General features: G+C 31.2%; 1 protein-coding gene across 1 annotated transcript; it reads left to right on the top strand.

The window, feature by feature from the left end:
- Window positions 1-1,024: 1,024 nt before the first annotated feature.
- Window positions 1,025-25,645, top strand: LOC115876617 (gamma-tubulin complex component 5-like). The gene is made up of 12 exons (XM_030892457.1): window positions 1,025-1,256; window positions 1,442-1,831; window positions 1,906-2,141; window positions 2,283-2,469; window positions 2,525-2,735; window positions 2,861-3,161; window positions 3,378-3,550; window positions 4,194-4,491; window positions 4,546-4,762; window positions 8,288-8,585; window positions 22,079-22,383; window positions 25,481-25,645. The coding sequence occupies exons 1-12, from the start codon at window positions 1,185-1,187 to the stop codon at window positions 25,628-25,630; spliced, it is 2,838 nt and encodes a 945-aa protein (XP_030748317.1). The 5' UTR covers window positions 1,025-1,184; the 3' UTR covers window positions 25,631-25,645.
- The last annotated feature ends 336 nt before the right edge of the window (window positions 25,646-25,981 follow it).

The following is a 25,981-nucleotide window of genomic DNA, read 5'->3' as shown; positions in this document are numbered from 1 at the left end:
AGAAATGTTAAATGAAGAATTTGTAGCAGAGTTTCAAGAAGACAGAGAAGATTTAAGAGCAAGAGCTAAAAAAGCTATAAAAGAGATTCAAGAAGAAAATAAGAAGACTTATAATTTACGAAGACGTCCACCAAGAAAATATAAGAAAAATGAACTAGTTGCCATAAAGAGAACTCAGATGGGTCCTGGTTTAAAGTTGAAGCCGAAATATCCTGGTCCATACAAAGTTACTAAAGTAAAGCCGAATGATACTTACGATGTACAGAAAACCGGTTTTTGTGAAGGCCCAATGGAAACTTCTACATGCGCAGAATTCATGAAGCCTTGGATTCCTTATGAAGACGTAGAAGACTTAGATGATATTGACGGATCATCTGAGGCAGATGATTTGCAGGACGGCCGAGCTGTGGGATCGCGCCTGAATACGCCCCTGGCGTAGACCGCGCGCGCAAGGTCAAGCCGACGACGACGAGTGCAGCGCCGACGCGAGAAGAAGTCAGTTTAGTTTGAGTTTGATGGTGATTTACCTTGTCGGGAGCTGGCGCACGACGAACGACGAAATTACGACGAAAATACGACGCGATTATTAATCTATTTCCTTTATTTTATTTTGTTTAAATAAATAGTTAAATTTATAAACTCTTTAATTTCCTCTCCTGCCAGTATCCCACATATTTTAAAAATATTGTAAAAAATACCTGTAGAAATAAATTAAATTTTTTACCTATATTTTACAACATTTTTATTATAATAATACTTACTTACAAATACTTACTTATATATGTAATTCAACAATGAAATATTTAATATTACTCCTAAAAATAAATAACAGCATAATGATTTAAATACAAAAATTTAATTACCTAAATACAACTTACTTACGAAAAAAATTGTGTGGAAATCTAAAGAACAGAATTAATAAAGGCTTATTATTTGAGTTGCCCTCGTATAATTTCTTTCGTATAATTTCAATCAATACAAGAAGACAGGCGCATAACGCAACCAAATATACACGCCTGTTTGTGGAGTAGTCTATTTTTTTTAGTTCAAATATACAACAAGCTAACGAGCAGCTGTTTACTTCGATTGACAGAGAGGGTAAATTTAAAATTTTTAATAATAAATTCTATAACAAGCTTATTTGCCTTTTTTTATGGTGTAACTTTAAAAGTGAGGTAATAGAAATGTCCAGAGTACTCTCTGATCAAATTGTATCTTCTGTGAAGGAATTAATTACCGTTCTATCTGGATTTGAGGTAAGTTAACCTAATCAATTAATTGTTTATGGTGAAAATACTTTTTAAATTGTATGTAAAATATATTATGTATTATGTTTGTAGTCCTTAAGTTGTCAATTAATAAATTAAAGTGTGTTATTTACTGGATATAAATTGATGAACTTTCAGAGTGAGATCAGTTAATTATAACTTTTTGTTTTTAGGAAACAACAGACCCATTCCATCACATATATGAATATTTTATTACAAAGCTGAAAAAGTCTGATACAATGTATTTCTCAAGTAAACGTGATATAGATCAAAACATATCGGGTATGGCAGAGAAGTTTCGCTTTCATGGATTTTTTCGACAAGCTGAAGCATTACAAGCAGCTTATAAGCTTTACTTGCCTGATTCATTGCCTAAATCTGACAGTATGAATAGGCTAAACGTTATAAAATTCTTGTTGTGTCTGTCGGAGGCTCCAACAAAACATTTTCTGGAAAATCCAGAAATGGAACTTCCACAGAAGATTGAGCTTATTGAAGAAGTTAATTGGGTGGAATATTTGAACGAAGGTATTGATAAATGGAACCCAAATTTTGATGAGAGTGTTAGTATCAAAGATTTTTAATATTGTTTTAAAATTCATAGAAAAAATGTGAACTCATTGAAATAGGATTTTAGGATGAGGATTCCTATGCTAGTTTTGATGATAGTGACAATAAAGAAGCAGTAAATGTTGGTTCATCAAAGTCTATGCTTCCAGTACAAATTCGCAGCAGTAACAATTTTTATGTGATGGATTATAAAGCTAATAGAGAAGAATTATTAAATACAATTCAACATACTTGGTACTGTGGAGATAAATTTTTTATCAAACCTGAAAGTGAGTGGAGAGAAGCAAATATAGGAATTTTATGGTAAATTAGGAATTAGAATTAGAATTCCATTTCAGAATTATTATCAACATATTTATTTGTTAGATTATTAATAATCATGTATTTATTTAGAATGATATTCTTACCTATTATACTTTACATGTTATAAGTTTTTAATTTTAGGGAAAAATATTTGGTAGATCAAGTGCATGGATTAGTTGATTTAAACAGACCATCATTTACAACCGAATATAAGGTAATAAGAGAAATATTGTGGCAGTTTTGGTGCCCTCATACTTCCACTACAATAGAACTTCATGGAAATAATATACAACCAAGGTCTAGTATTACATTACCTAGTGTTCGATCAGTAAGGTTGCAATAAAACTATTTATTTTTAAAAATTAATAGTAGATTCTTTTTAGTATGCCTTCTGTAATTTTATGAATGAATTCGTACAATATATTGATCTCTTAAGATATTTTCAAGAATTTAAAAACTTACTCTCACTAGATTTGTATGGAAATAGTAATATTATTTCAAGAACTTATCAGAGTTACAACAAATGTATAAATAGTGTTATGGAACCCATATACATAAAATTGTGTGATATTGAAAATGAAGTTAGACTGCAAGGTGAATATACTTTATATTCCCACCTACCTATGATTTAGATTGATATTTTTCATATAAATATAATTTAATGTCAAAAAATACTTTTTATTGGATATTTTTATAAATTATCTATTTTATTCTTTTAGAAACAACTTATACACTGTTGAAATTTGCTGGACAATTAAGTAACGTTTTTGAACCTCTAATTATTCTGAAACAGATTCATGAGCAAGTTATTCTGAATCCTAACTTGCATACACCTTTAAGATGTGCCACTACTTTAATTGTGAGATTACATGAAACCTTTCATTTTGCAACAAATAAATTGGAACAGGATTTGAAAATTTCAATGTTTTTAGAAAGTATACGCTACTATTTAGAATTGGTGGAAGCTTGGTTTATCAGAGACGACCTGTCTGATCATACAGCTGAATTTGTTATAGAGAAGTAAGTTATGTGACTGTAATATTGGATTAATAAAAAGTTCGTTTAGTATTCTTGTCATAGGAATGTATATTTTAATCTGAATTTCATGTTTATATTATTAAAAGGCAGGTCAAGCAGGCTTAGACTTTGACAATTCAAAAAATCTGATATATCATATTGCAAAGCAACTTGATCAACAGCCTTTTGATACCATTGTATGATACATTTTATTTTTAGAAGTATGTCTGTAGGAAATGCGCATTTAGGATTTGCTGTCAAAGAAAATATTGAACCTTCATTCAAAAATAATGCTTTTTTGAAAGTATTTTTTGAAAAAGTTTTGAAAATGGGAGAAAATATTAACTTCTTAAGACTCCTAGGAAAATATGATATAATAGGTGATTTTTCAGGTATGATTGTTTATTAATTACAAAATCAGAAATTATCTATACATATATAGATATATTATCTATACTAATGTATTTCTATTCTTCAGTTTCAAGATTAGTTTGATTATTTTTAAAATTTTGTATTGATACAATAATTCCATCTTTTATTAACCCCACATTCATTCAGTCATTCATATATCTACCAAATTTAGAATTTTACTAACTAAAAATTTAGTTATTAATTTTAAATGTATTAAGAAATAAAATAATTTCCCTTGTGGTTAAAGACACATAATGGCTTAATTCGGGTTTCTCTTATTACCGATTCTGAACTGTGATATGTATGCGCAGAAGGAAATATGAAGACATTATTTCATTTGCGCATGCGCTGCAGTGTTCTAGGACGGTTCAGAATCGGTAATAACAAGAACCCGAACAAAGCAGTTATTATACAACCTGTCTTGATTTATGAAATATTTCTGTCAAAATGAATGCTAGAAAATTATTGCAAATAACACAATGTTAATATAATCAATGTTATACCATTGGTCTTATGTTTATATCCTATATTTCTAAAGAAGAAATTTTATTATGAATTTATTCTTTCATAGTTTATTATTAATATATCATTCCTATTCAAAAATGAGTAAAAAATGCATTTTAGAGACAATATATGAGGAATATATTAACGAGATATTTGATAGACTTCATAAGTTTTACAATAAGACAAAAGATGAATGTAGAAGTCTAGATCATTCAAATACTAACATGGACACAGAAATATTCAAAGAACATCAATACATAAATCCGTTCAGTAACAACCAGGATAGACACAATCCAGATATGGAGAAATTAGAAAATTTAGTTGATGTTGAAGATGGATTCCTTATGGCGGCTTTCTCTAAGTTTTTTACACAAGATAAACAAGAACGACATTGTGATAAAGGCGGGTTATACCAAAGGTAAATATGGATATTTGATACCCTACAATATCTTAATTGTATCCAGTTTTGTAGAATTTCAAATTTAACAACAACTTTGTACCCTGGTACCAACATTTTTGAAAATGTTTTGTCAAATATTATTGATGAAAGGTTTACAATATCTGGTTTGATGGTTAAAAATCTCTTGATTGAGGATCATCTTTTGGAAAAGCAGTTTGAGTTTTTGAAACATGCCTATTTATTTTTTGATGATCTAATCTTTCCATTTTATAGAAGACTTTTCGAAAAGGTAAGAGAATATAGTGAATATCAGAAGTTCTATAAATATGTTTATTCAAAACTGAACTCACCGGCAAAAAAAAGGCCACTAAAAACTAGTTTTAATTTCAAAGTTGTATTTCTCGCGAACCACTCATTAGATTTTGATGATTTTTTTTAAATATAAATTAATTCCTTCTTAACGGATGCTACGTCAGAACTTTTTATTCCAAATTTATTTTGAGCATATACAGGGCACAACAATAAGACGAAGTTTTTTGCTCGAACTTTGTATCACCCTGTAGGGTGCAGCAGCTGTAGTAGCTATTTCCAAATCAAATCATACTGTAGCCTCATCTTTTGTGAGCATTTTGTTTTTTTAATCACGACATTATCTCTGTTTTTATTTGTAGTATATTATTGTTTCTTGTAGTATATTTAAAACGAAACGTCTCGGAAAAATGCTTCGCAGGCAGAAAGTTTTATCAAGGCATTGTCAAATTAAAAAAATGTCGTTATATGTGACGGATGTTGCTCGTATTGAAGCTTTAATTGAGGATGGCCGAAGTCAACGTTATGTGTCCGATATCCTGGGTATACCACGAGCAACAGTCCAGAATGCCTGGAATCGGTATATGGAAACGGAAAATTTTACCAGGCGAGTGGGTTCCGGAAGAAAACGGAAAGCAAATGCAATTGACGACCGCTTTATTGTCTTGAATACTTTACGAAATCGTGGAATTGCAGCATTTCAGAATCAACATCTGCTACAAGCCGTGCGTAGAACTCAAGTCAGTGAGAGAACAGTCCGACGAAGACTAAAAGAAAACAGCTTGTCTGCAAGGAGGCCTGCCACAGGACACCAGCTACTTCCAAGACATCGTCGAGTACGTTTTCAGTTTGCGCGTTTACATCTGAATTGGGATATTGAACAATGGACTAAAGTCCTTTTCACGGATGAATCGCGGTTTTGCCTGCAAAGCATTTTTCCGAGACGTTCGTTTTAAAGAAGCGTATCTCCAATACAAACAGAGATAATGTCTTTATTAAAAAAACAAAATGCTCACAAAAGATAAGGCTACAATGTGATTTGATTTAGCAATAGCTACTACAGCTGCTGCGCCCTACAGGGTGTTACAATGTTCGGGCAAAAAACTTCGTCTTATTGTTGTGCCCTGTATATGCTCAAAATAAATTCGGAATCAAAAATTTCTGACAGAGCATCCGTTAAGAAGAAAATAATTTACAATTTAAAAAAAATCATCAAAATCTAATGAGAGAGTGAGAAATCCAACTTTGAAAGTGGCAGTAGTTTTTAGTGGCCGTTTTTTTTGCCGGTGAGGGTATTAAATTTTTATTCTATTTTTATTTAACTACCTTATGCATTGATTTATGGATGAATTATAGTTTTAAGTTATTAAAAAGAATGAATCTTTAAGAATGGAAAGTTATTTAAGGAATTGTTGGAAATTGTTATCTTTTATAGTTACTCTGTCTTATTGTGATAATTGACAGAGATTTAACTATTTGTTTACTTGTAAATAAAAAAATACCTAGGAGTTATTCAATTTTTTTTAAACAATCTAATTTCAAGCTATCTCTGACGACGTTTTTTTTTCGACCGTTTTATATACTTATTTTTTTATTAGCTATGATTATTACAATGGTTCATTCAATCCATGTCTTCTAAATATTTTTTATTGATAAATTTGAATAACTAATTTAGCTTTGATTTTAATATTAGTTTTTAAATATTTATAAATTACAACAGATCTCTGCATTGTACTCCATATATTTTCAAGATATTTTATATACAGGGGTTCCAAATATTCTGTGGGCCTAGAACTATTACGTACTTTTGGAATCAAAATTAATTCATTGGATACAATTTAGCTCAATACAAAAGTGCTTCGTTTGTCCGTTAGAGGGCATGAAACTTTAAAAAATAAATAAATTTTTTCAGATATTTTTAAAACAGGTTTTCCGATTTGAATGGGATTTTGGGTGTCTATGTTTTGCTAATTGCTTTAACATTTGACTTTCGCAAAAATCAAGAGATGTATTGTTTTTACTTTTACAAAATGACGTCAAGTAAAATTAAGTTGGCCTCTGTATCTCACAAATTATCAGCTAATTTGAAAATCTAAAATTACTATCAGATAGCCCTAATAAAGTAGTTATGAGAATGCGCAATTAGTTTTTTTGGTTTTCTAAAAAGTAACGACAGGAAAAAATAAAATTGATTTTCAAAAAAATTCTTTTTTTTTCCAAAAAACTCAGCAATTTTTGAAATTTTTAAAACTTTTTTGATGGCATCTTGGTGAACATCCCAAATTAACCATATTCTTATCTATTACCACAGATTAGGTATACTATATATATACAGATAAAAATCTTATCCCTAATTCGTGGTACGGAAATTGTTTTTTATGACGATGTGCAAACGAGTAAAATTTCCTGTGCGCAAAAATAAACTCGCGTAAAATAACAATAAACAGCGTAATAGAGAGATATCGCTATCGAATAGCGTGCATGGACGTTAATAAGGCCAGGTGTTATTTCCTTTACGTACTCTCTTCATTTATAGTTATCGGATCGGAAAGAATTCTGTTCCCGTCGCGTTCGCTATTTAAACTTAACCTAACTTTGAATTTAAAACTTTGAAATTGTTTTGTTTACTAGGTATTTTAAAAGTAATGGGCTAAAGTGCTTATTTCCAGTGCTTTATTGTAGTGCTTTATTTCCAGTGCTTTATTGTGGGTTTAGGGCAACAAGCAACAAATTCTCTTAGAAGGACTAGAAGGTCATCTGCTGTAAACCTAAGCCTCTTTATAGGTTCTTTAATATTGGAAAGCTGGAAGGTGGAATCCATATTTTGGGCCATATTTATTTAATTAAAACTAATCCCAGCTACTTAAATATCAAATTACCTAATAAAACTAAAGTAATAATTCAAAACAATTCAAACATAACCTAAAATAAAAGATCTCGCCGGTCGGCCCCGGTTGTCAAATACCCGCACATGCCCATTTAAGCAATTTTTAAACGTTATTTAGAAATGGCGCTTGGTGTAATTGATCCGCAAATTACGTTAGACGGTAACGTTTTTAGCTGGTGTTGCGTTAAAAATTGACTCGCGCATATCGTAACCATGACAAGGTACGCGTAAATACTACAAGACGCTATTCGGTTTTCCGATATCTCTCTAATAACCATGCCGGTCAGGCGCTGTGCACAATTTTAGAGGCCATAAGTGGGCGTGCTATGTGCGCAAACTAGTAACCTAACTAGTGCCCGATTCCGAAAATTGGAACCACGAAAAACAGTAAAGAAAAAACAAAGTTTATAATCTGTATAATCTGTGCTATTACGGTTACCAAGTTACCAATACTGATACCTCGAATTTGTAGCACTCTGTATAGAGGTAAATTGTATCCAATGAACTTATTTTGATTCCAAAAATACGCAGTAGTTCTATGTTCACGGAATATTGGAATACCCTGTATAATTATACTTTTTAGGTTTGAAAATCTTATCTTTTTCGATTTTATTTTAGACTGAGTCGTCGGACAAAAACTGGGCCAACGATATTTGGCTTACGTCCCATCTGCAGTATATTTTTATGGATATATATCCCGAGTTCTATGAAAAATGTTCCGTGCAAGTGAAAGATGGAAGATCTTTGTGCACGGATTCTTTGTCTGTCTGCAGCCTAATAAATATTCATTATGATATACAATGGCCATTAAATATTATCATAAAACAAGAACAGATCGAATTATATCAGAATATATTTAGGTTTTTGTTGAAATTGAAATGGGCATTGCACACATTAAATCATTTGGTATTTTCAGGTAGGTACCAATGAGGTATTGTATTGTTGATTTATACACTGTGTCAATTTTAAAACTTCCCACCCTTAATATCTTTCTTGAGGTTAAAAATATGAAAAATCGGAAAGACACGTCATTTTTATTTGTAACGGGGACACTGTAAATTAATATTTTTAGCCTTTTTCTTTCAACCTCCTAGGAGGGGTAGATGTCACCCTTACAATCTTAAATGGGAATGGTGGTCAAGTGGCACATCGTTTTAAAGGGCCTTTAATTATCTTTTCAGTGGTATCCTACTTTGTTGCTTTTTGTTCAGAGGTTTCCGAATAATCGCGTTCGAAAGTTGCAGAAACAATAATTAAATATGCCTGCATTGAGATTTTGGTTTTCAGGCTGGTGTTCACACAAATATTATTGCAATGGGTCTCCTTGTAGTACAAATTATTAGAAGATTAGGTGGTAATATGGACGTAGCCATTACATTTTTCTAGGGAGGTTGAAATACTAATAAACAGAAAACATCACAACCATTAACGTTTCTTTTCCCAAATTATTTATTATTTTTCTCAAATCCTCATATTTTTTGAGAAGGACATACACAATATCCCCAAAAAGTTAATGTTTGGGCTTGTGTTTTTGGAAATGCTTGAATAAATTGTTCCTTTATTTATTGAAGGAAACTTGACAGGTGACCTGTATCTTAATATGCTTCAAGAGACTATTTATTGATCCTTTTATCACCCCAGAGCTAGAAACTCAAATTGATGCAGAGGGTAATCCAGTTTTACAGCAGGATTTGTTAACATTCCAGAAGGACGGTGCTCCACCTCATTTTCTTCCGGTCCGACAGTGGTTAAACGAGAGATTTTCGGGTACATTGGCTGAAGTGGACCAATTGAACGGCCTCCAAGATCACTTTTTGAACGGCCTATAAGATTTAACACTTAGACTTCTTTCTTTGGGGACATCTTAAATCCAATGTTTATAAAACACAACCTCCTGATATCGATGATCTTAAAAGGCGAATTACAGCAAAATGCCGGTCAATTCCCGGTGAAGTTTACCGAAATGTTAGGGATGAGTTTGAAAACAGACTCTATTATTGTTTACAGGAAAATGGACAACATTTTGAACAACTTATCAGATAGGGCGTAAGTGGTGTAACCTAATATTCCAATCATTTGTACTACAAGGAGGTCCATTGAAATCATTTTTGTGTAAACACTAGCCCGAAAACCAAAATCTCAATGCAGACAGAATTAGTTGTTTCTGCAACTTTGAAATACGATTATTCGGAAACCTCTGGAAAAAACGCAACAAAGTAGGATACCAATCAAAAGAGAATTAAACGCCCTTTAAAACGATGTGCCACTTGACCGCCATTCCCATTTAAGATTGTAAGGGTGACATCTCCCCCTTCTAGAGAGTTGAAAGAAAAAGGCTAAAAATATTCATTTAAAGTGTCCTCAACCTTCACAAATAAAATTGACGTGTCTTTCTTCAACCCTCACAAATAAAATTGACGTGTCTTTCCGATTTTTCATAATTTTAACTTCAAGAAAAATATTAAGGGTGAGAAGTTTTAAAATTGACACAGTGTATTTATATAGTTGGATTGTTTTTTTCGAGGGGTGTCTCACTGTTGGAATTACATGTACATTTTCTTGGCAGTCGTTGGCAGTCATTGGCAGTCTTATGGCAGTCGCCTATAATAATTACATGGCAGTCATAGGCAGTCTTCTACGCAGTCATTGGCAGTCGCTTGGAAATAGAATGATATTTTGGCAGTACATGTACATTTTTTGCTGAAGTGAGACACCCCTCGGTTTTTTTGCATCATTTTTTCTGTGCTCTCTTTCGTATATTCTCTGGCTGGAGTTAAATATTGATTGTGAATCCAAAAGAAGGAAAGTATTAGGCTCAACATTTATTACTAAAAAGTTAAATTGTGACAGCTATTTCGCTCATACCAGCATCATCAGAGAGAGAGAGAGAGAGAGAGAGAGAGAGAGAGAGAGAGAGAGAAAGAGAGGTATTGGTTTAGAGAGCGCGTCAATATCGAGGCTTTTTTAAAGCTCCAGCATCATCAGACAAAAATACAATTAAAGACACACCATAAACAACACTCTTTTAAGTGTTGTTAGCTATCTTTTTTGAACCACGTCTCTTTGGATTTATAAACCACGTCTCTTTGGATTTATAAACCACGTCTCTTTGGATTTATAAACCACGTCTCTCTCGACTAATGGACACCTTTTTTAAATTTTGTATGGATTGTGGTCTAGTTTAGTGAAGGGCATTACGATTCTTTTTAGTGAATCGAATCACAAGATTCAATTTCTCATTTTGAATCGACTCCTACGATTCGTTCATTTGAAGGAACCACATGCACAATTTACGTTTCATATAAAATATATAAATAATATTTAAGTATTTTAGTTTTTTGCTAGTGCAGTTATTAGACTATAACACACTCAGGTGCTAGGTTTGTGTAATGTAGCGCTGTTTCGGATAGTAAAAAATAAGTGAAAAATAATTCGAACTAGGCGTCTTATTGTGTTGTGACAATTTCAAATGTTAATAAAATTGACTAAAAAAATGTTAAACAAAGTGCTCGTTACATAATCAAAATATTAAAAAGACATACTATGAGAGGATGAAATATAATTATAAGAACAAACGACTTACCTGTAGGAAGTTCGTTCTGAATTACCTATATGAGTATCCTCGTCCAAATAGATATACACCCGTAGTATCATTATCATACTTTATCGAGCACATTTTATTCCCAATTACGTAAAGAATGCATTTTTTGTTAGCCATAGGCCTTAGTCATCCGTACCAGATCGTCAGCCTTCTCATAACATTATTGTGCTTTGTCGAGTAAACAGTATAGTTAGAAGTGAAAATAAAAATGCCGAAATATAGTAAAAGGAAACGTACCTTAAATGCTAGTGGTGATGAAAGTGAAAGGCTGGAAAGGGAAAGAAGACATCTCTTGAGAAAATTGGATTTTTTGGATCGAAAACGTCGTATAAGAGTGTACAGTAGTACTAGTGATGAGAATAGATATACACCCGTAGATGTTGAAAGAAAAGAAATTCTTTTGTGACAGTTTATATTTTGCTATTTTTTAAAACAGGTGATGTAAAATATACATAATCGTATAACATAACTATAAACGTATATTTAAATATAATATGTCAAACCCACAAAACAAAAATATATATAATCTACTCCTACATACATGTTATTATAATATATAGCAAAATAGCAACAAAAAATTAATGTAATATAATATGCATCACATAATTATGATTCTAAATTAGTATAACCAAACCAAACACATAGTAGTAGTATAACACATACATATTATACTAAGGGTCGGTATTTTTGGTCTTGGGCGCCGGTTTTCATGTGTACGAAGAGTACGGTCAACCACGCTTAGTAAAATAAGATATACTGAAAGGCGAGTATTTTCCCAAGCGCATGGAATCTAGTGTCAGATTAAGTAGTTATGTAATAAATACTTCGTATTTTTGCTCACTCCGACTTAGTAGATTGCCATAACGACTCACTCCTATACATGTAAACGCCGACCTAAAGGTTCGCTTGCCAGCGGGGTATTAGTATAACACAAAAACATTTAATGTTTTTGTGTTATACTAATACCAAACCAAAACATTTAATGTTTTTGTGTATCGTTTTTTTTCTTTTTTTTTTTTTTATAATCGCGACACAGTCCCTTTTACCTAATTTTTGCTTTGTTTAATTTGTATATTAATATATAAAAAAAGGTAAATAAACTATTTGAATTTGAATATGAATATAAGTATTTACATTAACATTATAGTATTTATTGCATTAACAGAATAAAGGGCAACTTACTAGAGCAGCTTATAATGGCTGCACTTACTTCCTGCCTGTTTTTATAAAGTTATTTTTTTTTTCTTTTATTCAGTGGACGATTAATTTTTTGAAATACTTTTGATGTTGATGTCCACACTATGGTATTCTTTATTTGATCAATATTAAATCCCTTTCTGTAGGCCGCTGAAGACGTCGCGTATGTAATACTATGAGTACTAAACAATTTTGTGTTGATTTCACTTTCGTTTAACACCTCCTTTATCCAGCGACTTATAGACTGGGAACTTGCCACTTTGTGGTTTTTTTATGAGTAAGAAAAAGATAATTCTGTTCCCCTCTTAATGATTCAGTTCTTTTTAGGTAAGCTTCTAAAGTGCTGGCAAACATAAACCTTAATAGAAGAGTCGTCTACTTTAGCTATATTTTTTAGTGTCTGAATTCTCTGTCCAGTTGCAAGAATTAGGAGAGTAGCAAGCTTTTTTGTGAGCAATTCTAATGAAAAATTCGAGTGGACACCATCTTTTTATAAATTCAAGACAGAAATCATGAAGTCAAGGACAATCGACCATTTCCACATTTTAGTAGTGATAAAATTAAAGTGCAAATATTTTACACCTCCCATTCTATTAGTATATTATGATATTCTTGGTCTCAAAAACCTCTAGCGTTTAAATAATTACAATAGGTACCCTAACCCGATTTTGATGCATCAATAACCTAGTAAGTAAGAGTATATTTAGGAGGTATGAAATTTTGACCTGCATATTCTGTGTTTTTGAGCCACCAGCCGTAAACTTCAGAAAAAAAAAAACTTGTTGGCACAAAGAACCGCATTATAATTTTTATTATTTTCCTTAAGGGCTTTGTATTTAGCTCATTCAAATCTCTTAGTATCTATAAAACCAGGTGTATTTATCTGTGGGATTAAAAGAAAATAAAGTGCTTGTAAGTTGCGAACAAACCATCTTATAGTTAGTATGGATACATACTATCTATATTTTCTGGAAAATTTCAGCACTAACTTTTTAATCTTACATTTCTTTGTGTCTGTAGGATACATTTTCATTAATTTTGTATTTAAGATAAAATCTGTGAAAAGAAAGAAAAAGTATGAAATTTCTTGAGTAGACGTGAAGATACTATTTTTTTTATTTATTTATTTACTTATTTATTTTTTTCTTTTATTTAATTTATATTTCCAGTACATTCCGCTAAATGTTTGTCTAATAAAAGAACATCGTCAAGATAGTTTAGTCACAAACAAAAAACATTTTCCCTTAAACAGTTGTTAATTACAGTTATTAAACAATTACCGGTATTCAGGGGGTTGAAAAACGTATGCATAGTGCAAATTCCAAGAAAAAGAGAGATAATTTTTTTTTTTTTTTACTATTATTATTATTATTTATATTTTAAAAGTATAATTTAAATTGCAGTTTTCTGCAATGAGAGTTTCTGGATAACTATATTGTTTAGGTTAGTCTAAAATTTTAGGTTTAGGTCTACTAGTTTAGGACCTAAAAGGTATCGTAATCGCAACCATATTTATTATAACCTTTTAAATAACTTAAAACAAGTTTGTTATGTGTTATTTTCAACCATTGGCTGTAAATAGTCAATTATACCAGCATATTTGTTTTGAGTTCTAACCTGAATTATTGTCTCCTCCAATACATTCTGCCTTTTTTGGAATTCTTGTTCCCCCCTCGTTCTTTTTAAAATGAATCTTCTAGGAATTTTCCCCTTCTTATCTTCTCATTATTCTGTCTGTGGACCTTCACCTGGATCTCAAAGCACTCATTTTTAAGTGTTTTGATTTCTGAGATGAGCCTAGTATTTTCAAGTATCTTGGCTTCTTTGCATTTTTCACTAAAACTTTACTAAAAAGCAAATCATCGCTTATTTGGCCAATCGCCACGCTTTTAATTTTGCTATTCAAGTGTGAATTTAATAAAAAAAGAAAACCTTACAATGGTTCGTACAGTAGGATTCTCCTAACATAACGATTTCCCTAAATCTATCAGATTTTAAGGGCAACTGCAACCTTGGTTATTTTCTTTGGAAAGTTCCACTAACCTTGTAATTGTTTGGTCTAGTGGTGACATTGTTTTACCTAAAAACGTGCTGTAGGTCTATCAAAAAATATATTTCTTACTTTCTGTTGAAGAAAACATGATTTGGACCTCCGGATTTAACCTCGGTCCTTAAAATATACTGTAATTGCTGGGGATGGGAAAAATATTTTAGACTGTCTTTCGTTTCTGTTAGTAATTTTAAGAAAGATAAGCCTCCACCTAATTTCAAGTGTGTCACATATTTTAGGTCCTACTGCTACACAGATCTTTATCTCTCTCGAATTTGAATTAATTGATTTTTTCTAGATTTGATTCTGAGGACGATTGGAATTAAATAAATATAAGTTTATTGTAAGCCATAATAATGTAAATACAATTTTTTAACCAATTTATGCTATATTGCAACCAAAAGATCTCTTACTTTGTAATGTAATTATATAACATGTAATTCTAAGACAAATCTTAATATAAACTCACTATCTGAATCTGTACCTTTAATAAAAGACAAAACAAAAAAAAACATTTTTGGAAAGCGTTTAAAATATTTTTTAATAAAATATTTTATAAACTCAGGCTAAGCCTTGTATATAAGAATATATAAACAAGGGCTTAAGGTCATTTGTGTAACTTCAGCAGTTCCCGTCCCCATAGCAAGATGTTTAGTTTAAGCCTTGGTTTAAGAATCGATAGCGGTCTTTACTTTGAATTTTAGTCACCTACTCATTTTTGTAAACAAATAGCTTTGGGGTTTTTATTATTAAACAGATTCAGATTCGTTTTGACCTGTCTAAAAAAATAAAGTTCATTATTTTATCAAAAGTGAGCAAAAAACACTCTAGCAAATGGTAAACAAACAACAATGTTGCGTCACCTTGCCGCTGTAGAAAAACACTCCGTTCGGTGTCTTGTGGCCGGGTATAGCATAATATATAGTTACCTCTTTGAATACAAGCTTTTATTAAATCAAAACTGCAAAGCAGATTTTTCAAATACAGCCACAGAATAAAGGATCCGATATCTAGATCATTTTAATCGTTTTCTGAGACATACTAGCGTGCATAAGTGAAGGACTATGCTGGGTTACAATGAGTATATGTTTACATCCACAAGGTGGATTAACCCAAGCTAGTAAATATTAGACAGAATCATAATACTTGTATCACCATTTTCCAATTCCAGCCGGAAAATACAGATCATGTTAATGTGACCCACGTGTATATAATTATATGGATGGTGGATTAACCCAAGCTAGTAAATTAACTAAAGTAAATCTACTACCTCTTCTATCTCTAAAAATATATAATTACTTACTTGTTACGCTCCCTGTTGACAAAAAATAGCTTTAACAGTTATAGCTATTACATGCAATTTGAGACTTAACAGTTATGTCTCTTTTTATATTTGGCTTTAACATTTATAGCCAGTATCTACAAAAGTATTTAGACTTCTTCTTTCTTTCTCATCACTAGTACTACTGTACACTCTTATACGACGTTTTCGATCCAAAAAATCCAATTTTCTCAAGAGATGTCTTCTTTCCCTTTCCAGCCTTTCACTTTCATCACCACTAGCATTTAAGGTACGTTTCCTTTTACTATATTTCGGCATTTTTATTTTCACTTCTAACTATACTGTTTACTCGACAAAGCACAATAATGTTATGAGAAGGCTGACGATCTGGTACGGATGACTAAGGCCTATGGCTAACAAAAAATGCATTCTTTACGTAATTGGGAATAAAATGTGCTCGATAAAGTATGATAATGATACTACGGGTGTATATCTATTTGGACGAGGATACGAAATATAATTTGCAATATTAATGGTATACTTTTTTAATCAACTAAATGTTTTATGAACATCTTCTAAAATTATAATTATGTACCTTCAAAAAATTTCGTTATAGCCGAAATAGCTCCAATTATATTTCGTATCCTCGTCCAAATAGATATACACCCGTAGTATCATTATCATACTTTATCGAGCACATTTTATTCCCAATTACGTAAAGAATGCATTTTTTGTTAGCCATAGACCTTAGTCATCCGTACCCGACCGTCAGCCTTCTCATAACATTATTGTGCTTTGTCGAGTAAACAGTATAGTTAGAAGTGAAAATAAAAATGCCGAAATATAGTAACAGGAAACGTACCTTAAGTGCTAGTGGTGATGAAAGTGAAAGGCTGGAAAGGGAAAGAAGACATCTCTTGAAAAAATTGGATTTTTTGGATCGAAAACGGCGTATAAGAGTGTACAGTAGTACTAGTGATGAGAACGAAAGTGAGTTCTAAATACTTTCGTAGTTACTGGCTATAAATGTTAAAGCCAAGTATAAAAAGAGACATAACTGTTAAGTCTCAAATTGCAGGTAATAGCTATAACTGTTAAAGCTATTTTTTGCCAACAGGGGGCGTAATAAGTAAGTAATTATATATTTTTAGAGATAGAAGAGTAGAAGTAGATTTACTTTAGTCAATTTACTAGCTTGGGCTAATCCACCCTGTGGATATAATTATATACACGTGGGTCACATTAACATGATCTGTATTTTCCGGCTGGAATTGGAAAATGGTAAGACAAGTATTATGATTTTGTCTAATATTTACTAGCTTGGGTTAATCCACCTTTTGGATGTAAACATATGCTCATATACACATTGTAACCCAACATAGTCCTTGACTTATGCACGCTAGTATGTCTCAGAAAACTATTAAAATGATCTAGATATCAGATCCTTTATTCTGTGACTTGTATGTATTTGAAAAATCTGCTTTGCAGTTTTGATTAAATAAAAGCTTGTACTCAAACAGGTAACTATATATTATGTTATACCCGGCCACAAAACGCCGAACGGAGTGCTTTTCTACAAGGCAAGGTGACGCAACATTGTTGTTTGTTTACCTTTTTCTAGAGTGTTTTTTGCCCTAGAAATAACTTTTGATAAAATAATGAATTTAATTAAAATTAATTTTAATAACTTTTGATAAAATAATGAACTTTATTTTTTTAGACAGGTCAAAACGAATCTGAATCTGTTTAATAATAAAAAATAAAAATCCCAAAGCTATTTGTTTACAAAAATGAGTACCTAGGTGACCGCTATCGATTCTTAAACCAAGGCTTAAACTAAACATCTCGCTATGGGGACGGGGAACTGCTGAAGTTACACAAATGTACTTTAGGCGCTTGTTTATAAATATATTCTTATATACAAGGCTTAGGCTGAGTTTATAAAATATTTTAAACGCTTTACAAAATTTTTTGCCTTTTATTAAAGGTACAGATTCTGATAGTGAGTTTATATTAGGATTTGTCTGCGAGTTACATGTTATATAATTACATTATAAATTAAGAGATCTTTTGGTTGCAATATAGCATAAATTGGTTAAAAAATTGTATTTACATTATTATGGCTTACAATAAACTTATATTTATTTAATTCCAATCGTCCTCGGAATCAAATCTAGAAAAAAAAATCAATTAACTCAAATTCGAGAGAGAGAAAGATCTGTGTAGGAGTAGGACCTAAAATACGTGATACACTTGAAATTAGGTGGATGCTTATCTTTCTTATAATTAGTAACAGAAACGAAAGACAGTCTAAAAATATTTTCCCATCCCCAGCAATTGCAGTACCTATATTTTAAGGACCGAGGTTAAATCCGGAGGTCCAAATCATGTTTTCTCCAACAGAAAGTAAGAAATATATTTTTTGATAGACCTAAAGCACGTTTTTAGGAAAACAATGTCACCACTAGACCAAAAAATTACAAGGTTAGTGAAACTTTCCAAAGAAAATAGCCAGGTTGCAGTTGCCCTTAAAATCTGATAGATTTAGAGAAATCGTTATGTTAGGAGCATCCTACTGTACGAACCATTGTAAGGTTTTCTTTTTTTATTAAATTCACACTTGAATAGCAAAATTAAAAGCGTGGCGATTGGCCAAATAAGCGATGATATGCTTTTAGTAAAGTTTTAGTGAAAAATGCAAAGAAGCCAAGAATCTTGAAAATACTAGCAGGCTCATCTCAGAAATCAAAACACTTAAATATGAGTGCTTTGAGATCCAGGTGAAGGTCCACAGACAGAATAATGAGAAGATAAGAAGGGGAAAATTCCTAGAAGAGTCATTTTAAAAAGAACGAGGGGGAAACAAGAATTCCAAAGAAGGCAGAATACATTGGAGAAGACAATAATTCAGGTTAGAACTCAAAACAAATATGCTGGTATAATTGACTATTTACAGCCAATGGTTGAAAATAACACATAACAAATTTGTTTTAAGTTATTTAAAAGGTTATAATAAATATGGTTACGATTACGATACCTTTTAGGTCCTAAACTAGTAGACCTAAACCTAAAATTTAAGACTAACCTAAACAATATAGTTATCCAGAAACTCTCATTGCAGAAAACTGGAATTTAAATTATACTTTTAAAATATAAATAATAATAATAATAATAGTAATAATAAAAAAAAAAAAATTAAGCTCTTTTTCTTGGAATTTGCACTATGCATATGTTTTTCAACACCCTGAACACCGGTAATTAACAACTGTTATCTTGACGATGTTCTTTTATTAGACAAACATTTAGCGGAATTTACTGGAAATATAAATTAAATAAAAAAAAAGAATAATAAATAAATAAATAAAAAAAAAAGTATCTTCACGTCTACTCAAGAAATTTCATACTTAGATTTTATTTTAAATACAAAATTAATGGAAATGTATCCTACAGACACAAAGAAATGTAAGATTAAAAGTTAGTGCTGAAATTTTCCAGAAAATATAGATGGTATGTATCCATACTAACTATAAGATGGTTTCTTCTGCAACTTACAAGCACTTTAATTTCTTTTGTCCCGCAGATAAATACAGCTGGTTTTATAGATACTAAGAGATTTAAATGAGCTAAATACAAAGCCCTTGAGGAAAATAATGAAAACTATAACACGTTCTTTGTGCCAACAAGTTTTTTTTTTTCTGAAGTTTACGGCTGGTGGCTCAGAAACACAGAATGTGCAGGTCAAAATTTCATGCCTCTAAATATACTCTTACTTCGAGTCTTACTTACTAGGTTATTGATGCATCAAAATCGGGTTAGGGTACCTATTGTAATTATTTAAACGCTAGAGGTTTTTGAGACCAAGAATATCATATACTAATAAAATGGGAGGTGTAAAATATTTGCACCTTTTATCACTACTAAAATCTGGAAATGGTCGATTGTCCTTGACTTGTCCTTAAATTTATAAAAAGATGGTGTCCACTCGAAAATTTTTCATTAGAATTGCTCACAAAAAAGCTTGCTACTCTCCTAATTCTTGCAACTGGCCAGAGAGTTCAGACACTAAAAAATATAGCTGAAGTAGACGACTCTTCTATTAAGATTTATGTTTGCCAGCACTTTAGAAGCTTACCTAGAAAGAACTGAATCATTAAGAGGAGAAGAGAATTATCTTAAAAAAAAAAAACACAAAGTGGCAAGTTCCCAGTCTATAAGTCGCTGGATCAACACAAAATTGTTTAGTACTCACAGTATTACATACGCGACGTCTTCAGCGGCCTACAGAAAGGGATTTAATAATGATCAAATAAAGAATACCATAGGGTGGACCTCAAAATCAAAAGTATTTCAAACAATTTATACTCGTCCACTGAATAAAGGAAAAAAAAAATAAAACAGAAAACAAAAAAATAACTTTATAGAAACATGCAGGAAGCAAGTGCAGTCATTATAAACTGCTCTAGTAAGTTGCTCTTTATTGTGTTAATGTTAATAAGTATGTTTTATATTTTTCTAATTACTTATAATTCAAATTCAAATAGTTTATTTACCTTTTTTTTTAAAATATCAATATACAAATTAAAAAAAAAAGCAAAAAATTAGATAAAAGGAACTGTGTGGCGCTTTTATAAAAAATAAAAACCGATACACAAAAACATTAAATGTTTCAAAATCAAAATCAAAAGTATTTCAAACAATATGTATAATGTATAGGAGTGAGTCGTTATGGCAATCTACTAAGTCGGAGTGAGCAAAAATACGAAGTATTTATTACTTAACTACTTAATCTGACGTTAGATTCCATGCGCTTGGGAAAATACTCGCCTTTTGTCTTTATTCAGTACATCTTATTTTACTAAGCGTGTTGACCGTACTCTTCGTACACATGAAAACCGGCACCCAAGACCAAAAATGCCGACCCTTAGTATAATATGTATGTGTTATACTACTACTATGTGTTGTACTAATTTAGAATCATAATTATGTGATGCATATTATATTACATTAATTTTTTTTGCTATTTTGTTATATAATATAATAACATGTATGTAGGAGTAGATTATATATATTTTTGTTTTGTGGGTTTGACATATTATATTTAAATATACGTTTATAGTTATGTTACTATAAATTGTATTAAATTAATCAAATGTTAAATGTCAAATAATTACACGTCATAAGATTATGTATATTTTACATCACCTGTTGGAAAAAATAGCAAAATATAAACTGCCACAAAAGAATTTCTTTTCTTTCAACATCTACGGGTGTATATCTATTTGGACGAGGATACGAAATATAATTATAAGAACAAACGACTTACCTGTAGGAAGTTCGTTCTGAATTATATGAGTATCCTCGTCCAAACGTCCCGACCCTACCGATACTAGCCCTCCCAAGAAATTCTTTTTTGATTTAAAAGCAAAATAATGTTATGAGAAGGCTGACGGTCGGGTACGGATGACTAAGGTCTATGGCTAATAAAAAATGCATTCTTTACGTAATTGGGAATAAAATGTGCTCGATAAAGTATGATAATGATACTACGGGTGTATATCTATTTGGACGAGGATACTCATATAATTCAGAACGAACTTCCTACAGGTAAGTCGTTTGTTCTTATAATTATACCCCACTAGCAAAACCGGTGATAAAACTATGCTCGCTACCGTAGTTGAAATCATCTAATTTTTTTAACCGGAATAATAAATTATAATGCAAGTTAGAGGAAGATATCAAAATATTTACCTTTTTATTTTTTTGTTTAGAATTTTCACAAATTACACTTTCTAACACTTTTAGATTAATTAATTGTATACTAATTTTTTCGTTTACTCGCCATTTAAACCCGTGTATTTGTATGTATTGGTTATTTACGAGTTCTCCGGCGGTGGCAGCACCGGCGGAGAATGCACCAAGCCTATACATTATATTTAAGTGTTAAAGGAACTTTTTTATAGCATTCTGCGACACATTTTTTTAGCTTTATAAAACCTTGTTTATTGGCATTTGGAAAATTGAAATAGAGATGTATTTATTTTTATTACTCTTATTAGTAACGTTTTTTACATGTTGTTACGGATCGGTTTAATTTCAAACTTAGATAACTTTTAAACTATCAACTATTTATTTTACGACCGACCTTTGTAATTTATCTTTCTTTAAAACTTCTGTATATTCTACTAAACTTCGTGATATTTTACTATTTTCTGCACGAACATTTGCGATGACATTTTCCGCCATAAAAGCCGAGTAAGTAGATGCTCTTTTTGTTTCCAGACTTGGAATCCAAAAATAAATCAATGAAGAAGTCACAAAAGACCTACAAGGCCATCTCCCACCAGAACAAGCCGACCGCGAAACTTATACGCTTAAAGTTTTACTTGATAAATATCCTTAACAACTTGCAACATTTCGTTTGCGGGTTCATTTTTAGCAAGGAATTGTCTAAATATGAATTAGAGTTTGAGAAAGCCCACGATTTGAAATCGCTCATTGATACTCATGCGTCGTTTATCAACTCCGTTTCATCCACTATAAAGAATCTGGGAGAATGTACCATGGAGAAGGATAGAACGAATAATGTAAGTGTAGAATGGTAGGATATATTTTTAAAGTTATATTGTCTGTCCAACCAGAGACTATATTATAGGGTGGTTCGAATTGTATTCGGGATACTTCTAAGATAAAAATAAGGAAAAAAGTTCGTAGTTGTTAAAATTGTTTTGCCATTACCAAATGGCAAAACAATTTCCGATGCACGTGATCAATGTTGAGTGACAAGCGATGGCAACAGCGCTGCCAGATTGTGATGGATTTATGAGATGAATCTTAATTTAAAATTGACAAACAATAATATTTATTATAAAAACCTTTTTAAAAGAGTTTTACGTTTTATTTTTAATTTTAGTAATTAATTGATTTATTTGTTTTATGCGTTATTTTCTTATTACATATTGGCAAAAACTAGTCCATTATAAATATTATTCTAAGCGTTATTATGGGTTATTTATTTATTTATTTATTGATGTACATCTTACAACGCCATAAGTGCTAATAACAAGTAAAAGGGTGCTATTTAATACACAAACTAATAACCACAGAATTTAATAAAAACTAACTTTGAAAGTGGTATAATGTGCTTATTAATCAAACTTACTTCTCTGACTGCAGTCAAGGGTAATAAAGGACCTTTATTGTCACGTTCTCATTCAAATTGTTTATCAGGGAAGCTACAATCTCGCCTGTTTAAATGCTTCGACACATTTTCGACACCCAATTTCAAGAAATGCAATACAAAAATTTAAAAAAGAAAGACTAAGAAAATAGGCAATAAAACGAGAATTGTTCACAAATATTGTGATATAAATTGTCAAATAATAAATGACAACATTGGTGAACACGGCGTAATGTGACCAACATAGCGATAATAAAATTTTGTTTAAACTAATTTTTGCAGCTTTAATCTAAATAAAATATCTGTAACAATCATTTGCTCTATAAAGTAAAATGAAGAGCTGCTCGGTATCTTAAATTATACAACAAATTTAAAGATTTTTCGCAAAATTTCTTATTGTTAACAGATACGACTTTATTTAGATTAAAGCTACAAAAATTAGTTTAAACCGAATTTTATTATCGCTATGTTGGTCACATTGCGCCGTGTTCAGCAACGTTGTCGTTTATTATTTGCCAATTATCATAATGCCAGTCATTATTTTGTGTAATATCGTCTTGTTGTTGAATCTTTGCTAATAATTCTCGTTTTTTGCCTATTTTCATATTCTTCTTTTTTATAAATTGTACTTTTAAGTACAAACAGTTCTTTAAGAACTAAATATTCTAGTTTTTGTATTGCATTTCTTGAAATTGTGTGTTGAAAATATGCCGAAGCATTTAAACAGTCGAAACAATGAGCTTGTAGCTTCTCTGATAAACTATTTTCAACGAGAACGTGACAATAAAGGTTTGGTTTGATTGGTAAGAACATTATACCACTTTCAAAGTTATTTCTAGGTTAGTTTTTAGTAAATTCTGTGATTATTAGTTTGTGCATTAATGGCACCCTCTTACTTGTTATTACCAGTTGTGGTGTTGTAAGTTGTACATCAATAAATAAATAAATAGCCCATAATATCGCGCTAATAATCTTCATAATGGACTAGTTTTTGCGAATACGTAAGTAAAATAAGTTATAAAACAAATAAATCAATTAATTACTAAAATATTAATTACTAGATTAAATAAAAAAAGGTAAAAGTGTCTAAAAAATTATATAATAAATATATTGTTTCCCCATTAAGATTCATCCTATAAATGCATCACAATCTGGCAGCGCTGTCGCCATCGCTTGTCACTTAAAGTTGATCACGTGTATCGGAATTGGTTTGGCGATTACCGTATATCAGAATATCCTGCCGAAGTTTTCCGAATACAATTCGAACCATCCTGTATATTATTACATTGACAGTTGTCTGCCATTATAATTAAACATTAGGTGGCTGATTATTATCCGTTAGTGAAATTATACTTTCTCTCGCTGATCTGACTACTTGAAAATCTAGATCAAAGCTAGGAATTTTATTTTTCTAGATATTTACTTATTTTTTTTTATTCTTTACTTATTTTTTTTATTGAAATTCCAATTATAGAAGAAAATACATTTATGTATCATCTAACTTTTTATATTTACATTTTTAACATGTTTAATCCAATTGTCTTACATACATTCGGAACCTAATTATTTGAGTCTTACTTGTAAACTTCGGAATTTAAAAGTTAAGTAGGTAGAGGGGTATCATTTAAGATTTATTTATAACCTAAGTGCATATACATATATCTAAAATATACTCAGGGTTCCCCATTTAACCCCGTGTTCAGTTTCTGTGCCGTAAGAGAAAGACAACAACCCAGCTCCGTATTAATACTGCATAAGTCTATTTCACCCGGATATCGATTGAACTGCGATTGCGCCAAACTCCGATTGATTGTTGTTTTAGTTCTGTTTGAATTATTTTTTATTTGTGCGCGTAAGAGAGTGATTTTGTTTAGTTTATTGTTTCCAACTATTTTTTGATATTTTTCCAACTCCATGATAATGTGTTATAAATAATAAAAATATAAATAAAATTGAAGGTTAAGTTAAATGAATAAGAAAAAAATATATATTTTAATGATAAGTAACTTAGTTGTCCTATTGCTCGCTCACATGCTCCATTTGTGATATTCAAGATCTTACTAGCACTAAAAGACTTGTACCTTACATTTAGTTAATTATTTATGCGTTGTTTAGTTATAGGAGAAACCTTTGTAAACTGTAATAGTTTGTTGGTTTAATAAAGATTTGTTCTTAAACAAAAATGTCAGTCAACCACTTCCCTTTAAAAACACCGACCAATGAAGTCTGAAGTCGATGAACAATCTTCAGGTAAGGCATGCGCAGTTAAATTAATATCAGGGTGAAATAGACTTATTCAGAATTCCATATTTCTCTTTCACTATTTGGGCTTCACTTTTTGGAGATTAGGCTGAGTATATTTTAGTTATATGTATATGCCTAAGTGTCGTCCGTGCATCTGTCATGCGCCGTCCATCGTGGATTCTATGCAATATGATTGGAGGAACGTAACGACGCATTACGGATGCATGTAAACCCACATTTAGATATAAATTTTCTTTTAGGTTATTATTTGCGTAAAATTACTGAAGTTAATGTGGACGGATTTGAAATACGCAACACCTGAACGAATTAGCGATTGTTACAAAATGTACGATGATTTTTATAATAGTATTAGTCCTATTATATTTCCTGTTCATATATACGATTATTAAAGTATTGTTTATTAATTTTTGTAGTGTTTTATTTCTGTATTCTACTTTCTGCATTGAATACATGCGCCTAATAACAGTGGCCAATGATTTCCTTTAAGTAAAATACTATCAGACGTACTGGTGTAACTTACATTTTAGTAAATTTGTTTACTAGACATTACGGTGATTAAACATTTATTACCAATAAATATATAAAGCAAACCTACCTACCAAATCTACGAAACTATCGAAATATATTTAAAAAAAAGAAGAATGAAATTATTAGGCAAACCTACAGCAAGATTAGCCATGAAACATGACTAAAATATGACGAAATATATTTACTCATATCTTACGATTATGTAAGTGTTC

Source organism: Sitophilus oryzae, unplaced genomic scaffold (assembly GCF_002938485.1).
Source record: "Sitophilus oryzae breed Bouriz unplaced genomic scaffold, Soryzae_2.0 scaffold_1059_pilon_pilon, whole genome shotgun sequence".
Classification (NCBI taxonomy): domain Eukaryota; kingdom Metazoa; phylum Arthropoda; class Insecta; order Coleoptera; family Curculionidae; genus Sitophilus; species Sitophilus oryzae.
The sequence above is the reverse complement of the archived record's forward strand: the minus strand, read 5'-3'. Positions and strand labels throughout refer to the sequence as shown.

Excerpts from the sequence above, each read along its gene's own strand:
- LOC115876617 (XM_030892457.1), top strand. The coding sequence starts at position 1,185 with ATGTCCAGAGTACTCTCTGATCAAATTGTATCTTCTGTGAAGGAATTA. Across the intron at positions 1,257-1,441 it reads CCGTTCTATCTGGATTTGAG|GAAACAACAGACCCATTCCA; the intron begins GTAAGTTAACCT and ends TTTTGTTTTTAG. Across the intron at positions 2,736-2,860 it reads AAATGAAGTTAGACTGCAAG|AAACAACTTATACACTGTTG; the intron begins GTGAATATACTT and ends TTATTCTTTTAG.